At 42.4% G+C, this 12,809-nt stretch overlaps 1 protein-coding gene across 1 annotated transcript in view; it reads left to right on the plus strand.

Moving 5' to 3' along the window:
* The window catches only part of LOC143285435 (protein disulfide-isomerase TMX3-like), a 119,803-nt gene extending 108,224 nt beyond the window's left edge, over positions 1 to 11,579 (plus strand). The window contains exons 10-14 of the mRNA XM_076592701.1: positions 849 to 902; positions 2,698 to 2,890; positions 6,098 to 6,166; positions 8,582 to 8,768; positions 9,146 to 11,579. Of these exons, the coding sequence (XP_076448816.1) occupies positions 849 to 902; positions 2,698 to 2,890; positions 6,098 to 6,166; positions 8,582 to 8,768; positions 9,146 to 9,240 (598 nt within the window). The 3' untranslated portion in view covers positions 9,241 to 11,579. The remainder of the gene's footprint in view (positions 1 to 848; positions 903 to 2,697; positions 2,891 to 6,097; positions 6,167 to 8,581; positions 8,769 to 9,145) is intronic.
* The last annotated feature ends 1,230 nt before the right edge of the window (positions 11,580 to 12,809 follow it).

Here is a 12,809-nt window from a genome sequence, read left to right on the forward strand (position 1 = left end):
TGCTCTGTCTGTTGTGTGCGTGGGTGAAGGCCAGGTGCGTGTGATTGCTATTACTCTGTCTCCCCCTGTTCGTTGCTCAGTCTCTGCGTATTTTGTCTGCCACCCACCCACATACCGTTTTTTTGTGTTGTTTTTTGTTTGTTTGGTTTTTATTTTCATCTTGTGGACTGACGTGGCGGTGTCACGTTGATGGTTAGATGCACACACCCCTTCTTCCCTTCTTTTTCGTTCCTTTCTTCCCACGTTCTCTCGATCCTTCCTGCCTGTTTACCTTCTGTTTTATCTTGGAAACTTGGAACTATTTGATGCCTATTCCAGTTTCTGTTTAATTTACAAGAGGGACCTCGATGTTCTCATTAAAAAGGAAAAGCACAACAAGTTTATTGCGATATCATTAAAAAAAAAAAAACACATAACAACTGAACACACGTAAAAACACACGCTGGCACGTGCCCCCCACCCCCACCCCCCTCCCTCACACATACATACACACACAAAGACGTTTCAGTTATTTAATTCTCGTGAGGCAAATTACCCAGCACAGCAAAACATCCATGTCATCAAACAAAAACGAGGAAACAGTTGGATTATCAGTCATGTGCCGGTGAAGCTTTTATTCATTCGGAAGCGTTTTATTATGCAGACTGTGTTTGCAATGTTTACATGTATGCCAAACCAAAACTACATGCATACGTACTGGGCATGTATGTATACTTTAACACAAAACTGGAACTACACAAGTAAACATTTGTACATAGCTCTAAGCTGTCTTTGTCAAACGTCTGTGCTCACAGTCTGTGTGCCAAATTTGGCTGTTTTTGACATCGATGACCTTTTGTCTGTTTCAGGATGAAAGAAGTGGCAGAAAATGTGGCCCTCAATCAAAGAGAAAAATACCACGGGTAAGTGCTGATATTTCCTTTAGTTTTTAAACCAGAGGCTGTAAGGAGTGATTAAACGGTGTTACTGTTATATCTACAAATTTTAATGCGTGGTTTTCAGATTTACTCCTTTATCTGTTGACAGTCTTATGATAAACCCCAAAGACTAGGAACAGTTGGTAAAACCACTGATTTTATGTATGTGTGGATTTTTTTTTTGGATTTTTTTTTTATTTATTTATTTTTTTTTTTATTCATGTGAGATATATAATTGTGAAGGAACCAAAAAACAAACAAAAAACAGCAACAAAAAACCACTGATTTTATACATGGTTTGTTTGTTTTCTTTTCTTTTCTTTTTCTTTTTTTTTTTTTTCAATTCACATGAGATGTATAATAGTGAGGGAACAAATCAAAAGCTGCGACTGTGCAGTAGTGCAGGAAATATTTGTTCCTGACGGCTGGGAGGACGCAGGTTCGAATCCCAGCGAAGGTGAGTTTTTTGGCCCGTGGCCGGCTCCTGCCCAGAGTTGAGTGTGCTGTGGGCTTAAATGGGGAGACTGGGACCACACAGTCGAAGTGTCATTCACTTCCTTAATCGTCATCAATATAAACAAAATAGTCTCAAAGTCTGTGTGTTATTTTAGGGACGTGGTGGCAGTCTCCACTCTGGGAGGGACGTTCACTCAGTCTGGCTCTGCAACTAAGCCATTATTGTCGTTTGTAGGGGGCTTAGTAGGTGGTGTCCTAAGTACGTTAAAACAGAACAGGCACCACTGAACACTACCGAAGTGACTCAGCAGCAGTGCAGGGTCTCCTCTGGTGTGTGGCCTCCCGGCGACCTAACATCGATGGTTCCCTGTGGACTGCCGACGCTGGAACTGCGACGGACGAACCCGTGTGTGGCCGTGTATGGGCGAATCTAAATGAGCGGCGTGGGAGTAATGCCACTGAAACGGTGCAGATGATGGGGCAGCAAAAAAAAAAAAAAAAAAAAAAAAATGTTCCTGTTCTGATTCAACGTACGCAATATATCACCTACTTGATTATGACACCAAATAAAGACTGGCAGGAACTTACCACAAGCATGGAAGTGAGGAATAGATAACTCCAAACTGTGGTCACTGTGAGAGCAGAGCATGAAATAACAGAGTTAAGGGCAAATCTTTTTCTTCTTCAGTACATGCAGTACTGTGATGCTACTGTTGCTATAGTGGTTCTTAAGGTTTGGGGCTTTTGTGTGTGTGTGTGTGTGTGGAGAGAGAGAGAGAGAGAGAGAGAGAGAGAGAGAGATGCAGTACAGAAGATACAAGGCTTTCATATACTGCTGGTCTGATTGTGATTCTGGTTGCAAACATGCACATTTGAGTACAATTTCCCCCACAGCATTTTCATAACCAAAGTTGCACACGCATGCATATGAACATGCATGCACATTTGCAAACACACATATATACACACTCGCTCTCCCTCTCTCTCTCTCTCTCTCTCTCTCTCTCTCTCTCTCTCTCTCTCACACACACACACACACACACTTTTCTCTCTTTCTTGCTCACACACACACACACACACACACACACACACACACACACACACACACACACACACACACACACACATATGTTCTCTCTCCACACACATGCACAAGCAGATATGATAAATATTTCCCTCACAAACGAACAACCACTTAGAGGGCTGGATTTAAAATATCTATAAAAAAAAAAAAAAATTTAAAAAATGAAGCCATTCTTATTCCACCACCCTCTTGAAAAAAAAAACACCAAACAATCTTTTTCCATTTTGTTTCATATTTCAGTGAGTTCCAGTTCCTATGGATGATGGAGATGGAGACGATGAACAGCATCACCATGTCCTTCCTGGTGGCGCCAGCTCTGCTGGTTCTGGAGGTGGAGACGCACCTCTTCTTCCTGCCCCCCTTCCACCCACAGAACGTCACCACCGAGGCCTTCACCTCCTTCCTCGACTTGGTGCGCAACGGCTCGCTGCCCGTGAGTGCTGGGACTGGACAGGATGGGTTTTTTTTTACTTAATGTATTTTTTGCTGACTACTGGCTTTAGATTTTTTTTTTTAGGTGCGCCCTCAAAAATCTTTTAGAATTCAGAGTTTAGCAAAGTATAAGGTGCAGTGTGTTACTTGGCACACAATGCAATACAGTGCAATACAATACAATACAATACAATACATCTTTATTGATCCTTTTGAAACTTCAATTGTGCATCCAGTCACGCTAAACAATATCTCAGCCCCAAGCCGAGTCCAGCACACTCACAATATTGCAAAGTTTGGACAAAAGATGAAAAAAGTAACATATAAAGCTAAATACACACACACAAGTAATGCAACACAGCAGGTACATTCACACACACACACACACACACAAGTCCCCTTACCCTCCACACACACACACACACACACACACACACACACACACACACTTTGTAAAATAACATGCATATTAAGAAACACATATTCAAAATAAGAAATGCTTCTACAAAATTATTATAAATTGTTTAATGGTAGGTTTAGTTGTTTTTTTTTGTTTTTTTTTAGAAAAAAAACCCAAAACAATGATAAACAAAGATCAGAATGAAAAGATTAATGGTCGATTGCCATCGCTGCCATGGACATGTTAGCATGTACATGTGTGTTATGGAAACTTGCCCGATTTTATGAAAGAACACTCTCCTTCAGCGCTCCCCACAATTAATGTGGTAGGTGTGAGGTGAAGCAGCAGGTTGAGGGAAATGCCCTTCATTTTCACAACCATGTCATTTTTCCGAGTTTGGAGGTCGACCTGGATGTGATTGATTAAGAACCATGACAGTGTTCCCATACATTTGGTGCGCTGGAGAGTAAGGCGCACTGGTCAGTGTTCCCATACATTTGGTGCGCTGGAGAGTAAGGCGCATTGGTCAGTGTTCCCATACATTTGGTGCACTGGAGAGTAAGGCGCACTGGTCAGTGTTCCCATACATTTGGTGCGCTGGAGAGTAAGGCGCATTGGTCAGTGTTCCCATACATTTGGTGCACTGGAGAGTAAGGCGCACTGGTCAGTGTTCCCATACATTTGGTGCACTGGAGAGTAAGGCGCACTGGTCAGTGTTCCCATACATTTGGTGCACTGGAGAGTAAGGCGCACTGGTCAGTGTTCCCATACATTTGGTGCGCTGGAGAGTAAGGCGCACTGGTCAGTGTTCCCATACATTTGGTGCGCTGGAGAGTAAGGCGCATTGGTCAGTGTTCCCATACATTTGGTGCGCTGGAGAGTAAGGCGCATTGGTCAGTGTTCCCATACATTTGGTGCATTGGAGAGTAAGGCGCACTGGTCAGTGTTCCCATACATTTGGTGCACTGGAGAGTAAGGCGCACTGGTCAGTGTTCCCATACATTTGGTGCACTGGAGAGTAAGGCGCACTGGTCAGTGTTCCCATACATTTGGTGCATTGGAGAGTAAGGCGCACTGGTCAGTGTTCCCATACATTTGGTGCATTGGAGAGTAAGGCGCACTGGTCAGTGTTCCCATACATTTGGTGCACTGGAGAGTAAGGCGCATTGGTCAGTGTTCCCATACATTTGGTGCACTGGAGAGTAAGGCGCACTGGTCAGTGTTCCCATACATTTGGTGCACTGGAGAGTAAGGGGCACTGGTCAGTGTTCCCATACATTTGGTGCGCTGGAGAGTAAGGCGCACTGGTCAGTGTTCCCATACATTTGGTGCGCTGGAGAGTAAGGCGCATTGGTCAGTGTTCCCATACATTTGGTGCGCTGGAGAGTAAGGCGCATTGGTCAGTGTTCCCATACATTTGGTGCATTGGAGAGTAAGGCGCATTGGTCAGTGTTCCCATACATTTGGTGCGCTGGAGAGTAAGGCGCATTGGTCAGTGTTCCCATACATTTGGTGCCCTGGAGAGTAAGGCGCACTGGTCAGTGTTCCCATACATTTGGTGCGCTGGAGAGTAAGGCGCACTGGTCAGTGTTCCCATACATTTGGTGCGCTGGAGAGTAAGGCGCATTGGTCAGTGTTCCCATACATTTGGTGCACTGGAGAGTAAGGGGCATTGGTCAGTGTTCCCATACATTTGGTGCACTGGAGAGTAAGGCGCATTGGTCAGTGTTCCCATACATTTGGTGCACTGGAGAGTAAGGCGCACTGGTCAGTGTTCCCATACATTTGGTGCGCTGGAGAGTAAGGCGCACTGGTCAGTGTTCCCATACATTTGGTGCGCTGGAGAGTAAGGCGCATTGGTCAAAGTTGAAGCAAGTAGTATCGCCTGACAGGAGGTAAAATTCAGTACTTCCTGTGTGTGTTGTTGTTTTGGTTTCCCAGGGTAGGGGGTGGGTTGTGGTGTGTTTTTTGTTGTTGTTGTTTTGGGGGAGTGGGGGTGGAGGGGGTTGTTGTTAGGTTGTTTTTGTGGGAGCGTTTTCATTTGTTTGGTTGTGGGGTTTTTTTTCTTCTTGTTTTTGTTGTTGTTATTGTTTATTCACACAGTGTCACCAAGACCACCTTCACCAGCTTCCTTGACTTCCTGTTAGACAGGTCACTGCCAGTGAGCTGAGCTAATAGGATTAGATTGGATCAGATTTTTTCTGTTTGTTACTTGACATGTGTATGTGTTTCTTTTGTTTTTCTTTTTTTCTCTTTTTTCTTTTTTTTTCTTTATTTCATTTTCAGGTTTGTTTGCTTTTTTCTTACATACGTTATGAAAGAGAAGAAAGAAAATACACATGACATCTGACCATCAGACATTGGGATGAGTGGATGCTAGTGAGCAGCAGATTGGGTGGGATTGGATTTGGATAGGACTTTTTTTTTCTGCCCCTTCATCAACAATAACCCCCCCCCCCCCCCCCACCCCCACCCCACACACACACACATATATATATTTTTTTCCCTTCATCTGCTTCTTCTTCTTTAACAATTTTTTTTTTAAGCTCTCAAGACCTGACCAGCACATTTATTGTTGTTGTTGTTTTCATTACACATGATCACTGTTGTGTGAAGTGAGGAAGAGATGTGAAAGATACTCGGATGTATTTTGAAAAATTGAAAGTTACTGTGTTTGTGTTTATCCCCCCCCCCCCTCGCCCCCCACCCCCCTCACCCCCACCAATGAAATGTCCTGTTTTTGTGATGGCCATTTCTTTGATAAACAAGATGCCTTTGTGCATTCAGGTATGGACTTGTCTGTTGTAGGCGTATGGTGGCACTGGGTACTTAATGAGGATGAAAAGACTGGCCTATGACATCATCTCCACACTCGTGGTAAGTGGTACCTGGCTTCATCTCCACTCCCGTGGTAAGTGGTACCTGGCTTCATCTCCACTCCCGTGGTAAGTGGTACCTGGCTTCATCTCCACTCCCGTGGTAAGTGGTACCTGGCTTCATCTCCACTCCCCTGGTAAGTGGTACCTGGCTTCATCTCCACTCCCCTGGTAAGTGGTACCTGGCTTCATCTCCACACTCATGGTAATTGGTACCTGGCTTCATCTCCACACTCGTGGTAAGTGGTACCTGGCTTCATCTCCACTCCCATGGTAAGTGGTACCTGGCTTCATCTCCACTCCCGTGGTAAGTAGTACCTGGCTTCATCTCCACACTCGTGGTAAGTGGTACCTGGCTTCATCTCCACTCCCGTGGTAAGTGGTACCTGGCTTCATCTCCACTCCTGTGGTAAGTGGTACCTGGCTTCATCTCCACTCCCGTGGTAAATGGTACCTGGCTTCATCTCTACTCCTTGCGGTAAATGGTACATGACATCATCTCTACCCTCATGGTAAATGGTATGTGACATCATCTCTACCATCATGGTAAATGGTATGTGACATCATCTCTACCATCATGGTAAATGGTATATGACATCATCTCTACCCTCAAGTTAAGTGGTGTATGACATTGTCTGAACCCCTCATGGTAAATGGTGTATATCTATAGAAATATTAAAGATACAGCTTCGGAATTTTGAATGGTTTTTTTTTTTTTATCTCTTCCACATCTATGTTTCTATTCAGTTTTAACCTGTTCCTATGATCACTTTAAAAAAATTAGTGATATTACCTATACAGTATGTGGCATCGCATCTACCCTTGCGTTAAGTGATAATTATGACATTATCTCTACAATATTAGTGAATGGTCTGTGACGATATCTCTTCCTTAGTTGGTTCTTTTTGGTTTATAGTCATTAATTTTATGTATGTGTGATCTTCCCTAGTAAGTTTATTATGTGGTTATCATCATCCTCAATTTATTATATATGTATTATCCTATCTACGTTTTTTTGTGTATTTGAAATGATTATTTTTTTTTATCCTTTTTGATTTGATATTATTTTTACTGATCACCTTCTGGTATATCATGGCTGTACAAGTAATGATGGACTGAGACGCTGTTGCAGAATTGGTTAGGCAAATTGGGCTCCTGATCCAGAGTTCATCAGTGATCAGGGGTCTGGAGGCTGCTTTGACATGCAGCTATCTCCTTGGGGAAAGGCACTTTACTCAGATTTTCCTCACTCCACCCAGTTGTGAACGGGTACCTTGACTTCGGGTGGAGAAGGTTAACTTGGGGGAAGGAGGAGAGGATTGGGCCCCGCCTTCTTATGCTGACCCCGAAGACGACGGGCGCAATAGCCGAGTGGTTAAAGCGTTGGACTGTCAATCTGAGGGTCCCGGGTTCGAATCACGTTGACGGCGCCTGGTGGGTAAACGGTGGAGATTTTTCCGATCTCCCAGGTCAGCATGTGCAGACCTGCTAGTGCCTGAACCCCCTTCGTGTGTATATGCAAGCAGAAGATCAAATACACACGTTAAAGATCCTGTAATCCATGTCAGCGTTCGGTGGGTTATGGAAACAAGAACATACCCAGCATGCACACCCTCGAAAACGGAGTATGGCTGCCTACATGGCGGGGTAAAAACAGTCATACACGTAAAAGCCCACTCGTGTGCATATGAGTGAACGCAGAAGAAGAAGAAGACCCCCAAGACACAGTGGATATGGATTCACTGTCCTGATGGCCATAAAAGGCTATGAGAACCTGATAAGATATGATAAGGATACTTGTATAGTGCCTATGCTCATTAGAGACCAGGCTCTAAGCAGTTCACAAACATAATCATTTGCACTGCTGGCTACCTACCTGGGTAGAGCTGACTGACAGCTGCCATAAGGCGCTCATCATTCGTTTCCTGTGTAATTCAGTCAGGTTTTAGGCAGGCACTCATGCACACTCATACAGACATGAAACATTTTATGTGTATGACTGTTTTGTTTTTGTTATTTACCTCACCATATAGACAGCCATACTCTGTTTTCAGGGATGTGCATGCTGGGTATGTTCTTGTTTCCATAATCCACCGAACACTGACATGGATTACAGGATTTGTAATGTTATTTGATCTTCTGCATGCATATACACAAGAAGGGGATTCAGGCACTAGCAGGTCTGCACATAATTATGTTAACCTTGGAGATCACAAAAATCTCCACCCTTTACCCACCAGACATCGTCAACCGAGATTCGAACCCAGGCCCCTCAGATTGAAAGTCCATCGCTTTAACCACTCGGCTATTACGCCCATCCACCGAGATTCGAACCCGTGTCCTTCACATTAAAAGTCCATCGCTTTAACCACTCGGCTGTTGCGCCCGTCACTACCTTTCTATCCTGGCTGTGCAGGGAATCTGGCAGACGTCACGGTGGCTGTTCCTGCTGATGTTTGGCATCCCCATGGTGATCATCGGCATCATCTGCTACAGCCTGTGCTGCATGGAGACGCTGGACGATGGTGAGGGTCTGGAGGATAGCGACAGTGAGACCGAGGTCCTGGACCATTCGGGGGACCCCGCCCTGAAGCCCTTACAGGGTGTGTATGTGTGTTTGTGTGTGTGTGAATGTGTGTGGATGTGTGGTGCTTTTCTTGATCTTGTTGTCTGGGAATTAAGGAGCAGATTGTGTGTGTGTGTGCGTGTGTGTGTGACTCTGTGTGTGTGTGAGTGTGATACTCTGTGTGTGTGTGTGTTGTGCTTGGTACATAAGTATTGTCCTCAGGCAAAATTTTGTTGAAGAAATCCGCTCTGATAGGTACATTACTATGTATGAGTGCACTCAGGGTCTGACTTAGTGTATTGGGTTATGCTGCTGGTCAGGCATCTGTCTAAGATGTGTATAGGGATGTATCTGAATGCCATGATGCCTCCTTGAGAAAGTGAAAGTGTGTATGTGAATGCTGATATATTGCAGATTGCCCTCCAGAGGGAGACACAGGGAAAAAAGAAGAAGGGGAGGAAGAGGAGGATGGAGAACCAAAACCCAAAGAAGAGAAGAAAAACGACTAGCACAGACGGGGTGATGAGAAGGAAAAAGAAGAAAGCAGGAAAAAAAGGAGCAGGCAAGCACTGCCTGAATTTGTCAAACCCTCATGATCTGGATGTCTAGCACGACACCAGATTGAAAGCCTTCTGAGTTCTCCCTGTCTCTTTTCTCCCACTGTCTGACAGTCAGCATTTGGGTCTTCTGCATAATGCTGGCAACGTTCTGTCTAGCATGGACTTAGAGAATCTCATCATATCCTTGAAGAAAAAAAATTCATATCACTTACCTCTTTAGTAATAACACTTTGACCCTGTTTCAAACTGGTATGAACACTTTACCGATGTACACTGCCGCAAGAGAACGTAAAAATCTGGTGGTTGTCACTGACATATGTTTATTCATAAGGTTAACATAGTTTCCTGGCACTGTTTGCTGGTAGGTTATTGGGTTTGCAATTTGAAGTCCAAAGGCACAAGGTTTTGAAAGATGTTTGGTTAAATTTAAATGACAGATCTCTGCACCTGGTGGCTTGCACATTATGGCCAGTATTTGTAAGTACTTTTATATTTATTCTCACCTCCTGCAACAGGGCTTTTTAAAAGTTTTCACTCTGTAATTTTTTTTCATTTTTTCATTTTTTTGTTGTTGTAACATCAGCTAGGAAAGCGGCATATGTCCACCGTCCTCTGACTTACCAGTTATCGTAATGGAACACTGCCTGCCTTTGGCATGGAGAAGGTTCTTAACGCTGCTCACAGTGAATCACTTCCTTGGTTCAAACCTTTTCATTCCAGAAGCAAGACAAAGTACAGCATTCAGTAAACAAAGCATTGAAAGACAAAAGTTGAGCCATGACAAGCCTGAGTTAACATTGTGCTCTTCCAGTGTGATACATGCGATCAACAAACGAAAGATACACAGAATATTTTATATTTAGAACAAGCTGAAGAACAGATGAAAATGTATTGCACTGAGAAGTGAATATTACCTGAAGTGAAGGGTATTAGAAAGACATTACAGAATTATAGTAATTCCTCTTTGGAGATAATAAAGCACTTTGTATTCTGAACCTCGGGCCATCTGTCAGTTCTCCTTTTGGATTTTTTAATTTTTTATTTATCTGTTCTTTTTTGTTGTTGTTGTTTTTCAATCCGTTTCTTAATGAAAGAAACTGGCTTAAGCATCAACAGCTGCATGTCGCCATCACATTTTACATGCTTTAATTCAGCTTAGTCAGGTTCTTGAATATAAATACAGGGTACCATAGGGGTTCCCGCTTGGATTTGATATGTTTAAGGTTAGAGTTTAGACTTGATTTTCCGAAGGCCCCGATCAGCGTCAGTGCGTTGGGTTTATGTGATCATCAGCTGTCTCTTGTTTTATTTTTGGGGTGTGTTTTTTTTTCAACGGCAGATGTGTAGCATATATGGATCACTTCGCACACTTTGATGCCTGCTTGAAACTAAAACAGGATTTAATATCTTCTAAAAAATTTCAGTTTGCATTTTATTTTTGGCAATTTATTTTTATTTTATTTTTGCCCCCTTTTTTTTTCACAGAGTAGAACATGGTGTAATATCATAAATTCAAGATAGTGTGTGTCTCGTTTCTGGTCAGGAGCATGTGTTTATTTGCTGGTTGCAAATTTAGCCATGTGATGAAAACATCAGTTGTGGATTGCTGAGCAGATAGCAAGGCTACAGGAACAAGAAGAGATTGCACTGGAGTAAATTCCAGTGTCAACATGAAAATGGGTACAGGGTGTTTGTTTGCATGATATACGCTATATTGTGGAACAGCTGATGTCCTTGAAAATAGCTGGATTTTTTGGGGGTTTTTTATTTTTTTATCACTGACAGTCTCTGGGACCCCTAGTGTATATTTGGGTAGCCTTACTTTTTTTTTTTCTTCTTCTTCTTCTTTCTGGTTTTTAGCGTCTTTCCTCAACTGTGATTTAAACAAATTTAGAATTTAGTAGTGTATATCATCTGCAGACAAAATGTGAATGGATTCCTTTTCCTTCAGAAGTATAATGATGGGTTCTTTCACTTTGAGGATAAGGAAAGTGCTGCTTAATATAATCATGTACTTAAATAAAGCTGTATCTCATTTTTCAGTGTCATGAACTTACAGTACTGTTGATTCAGCAGTTACACTTTGTATCAGTTTCAGTTTGTAGCTCTGCAGTCACTTTTTCTGTTTCTGAAAGTTAGCTTTTAAGGGGGAACTCCTCAATGAAAATAGTCCTTTTTCACTCAGTTTGGTTTGATTTATTTCAGTTATTGGCAGTGCGTGTATCCATAACTGACTTTGAAAGCAACTGACCCCCACCCCCACCCCATCCCATTCAAAAAAATAAAAATCAGGAAATAGTGTTTTCTAGAATAAAGTATTGGTTAAAGAATAAGCCATACATGCAGTCTAAACAGAATTTAGTGGACAGCCTGTTAATGTCAAGGTAATGCATAAAGAAATGTATATGCAACATTGTTTCTTTCTTTCCTGATTTGGACCAAGTAGACAGTAGCCATGAGGGAACATGACAGTCATAGGATCGAATGTAATCCTTTCTGCAAGGCACATGGACAGGATATTTGGGCGTAATGAAAAGAAACAGCAACAGTTCATTCCCGTGTGCAATACTGTGCTCAACTGTTACTTCACCCGTTTCTCTGTTCTTATTGTTGTTTTTTTACATCTTCCACTGGTCAGATGAACTCATTTTCTTGTGGTATTTATTGTTGACAGCAGATAAGGATGTATGCTGTTATTGTTGTGGAAATGTATGTTTGTGGAAAAAAAAGAATTAAAATAAATCTTTGAAATCTATGCTTAGGAAAGACACATGGACAGGTGCTTTAGAGAGATGTGTGTACATATATGCAAACTATTGTAATCTGGTCAACTTCATTGAGAGGTATAACACAATACATCATTATAATCTGATAAATTGAAATTATAAAGATGTATTGCATTACATTGTTTTGTATTGTCGGTTTGTGTGTTTCCCTGTTTGTCCTTTTACCTTATCAGTGTGCAGAACATTGCTTTTGTTAGACGGGTCACATGTGAGTGTTGATTTTTTTAACATTTTTATCACTGTAACCATTCATGTTAGCAGAATGAAGAAGGCTGGTTCTGTGCCTCTGTCAGTTTGTTTGTATATCTTCTTAACAGCTGTCGAGTGAATAACAATTTAAGGGGGGGACCCAAGGCCTGACTAAGCACGTTGGGTTACGCTGCTGGTCAGGCATCTGCTTGGCAGATGTGGTGTAGCGTATATGGATTCGTCCGAGCACAGTGACGCCTCCTTGAGCTACTGAAACTGAAACTGAAACGGTCCATCAGGGACCCATTCCCTCCTTTCCTCTTGCTGTTGCTTTAGGAAGTCTTTCAAAATTTTGAAGAAAAAAAGAATGAATAAGAAATATTGGAATGACTTATTGTTATTATTATTAAAAGCTGACTTTTTTTTCTTTTTTTTTACCACAGACAACAAAAGTGCAAGACTTTGACCTCCCAGTCCCTACCATCTGTAGCTGTCCACAGTATGAGCGATTACTACTTTCGCATCTGGTGTGTGTTCTGTATA

Source organism: Babylonia areolata, chromosome 9, assembly GCF_041734735.1.
Source record: "Babylonia areolata isolate BAREFJ2019XMU chromosome 9, ASM4173473v1, whole genome shotgun sequence".
NCBI classification, from domain to species: Eukaryota; Metazoa; Mollusca; class Gastropoda; order Neogastropoda; family Buccinidae; genus Babylonia; species Babylonia areolata.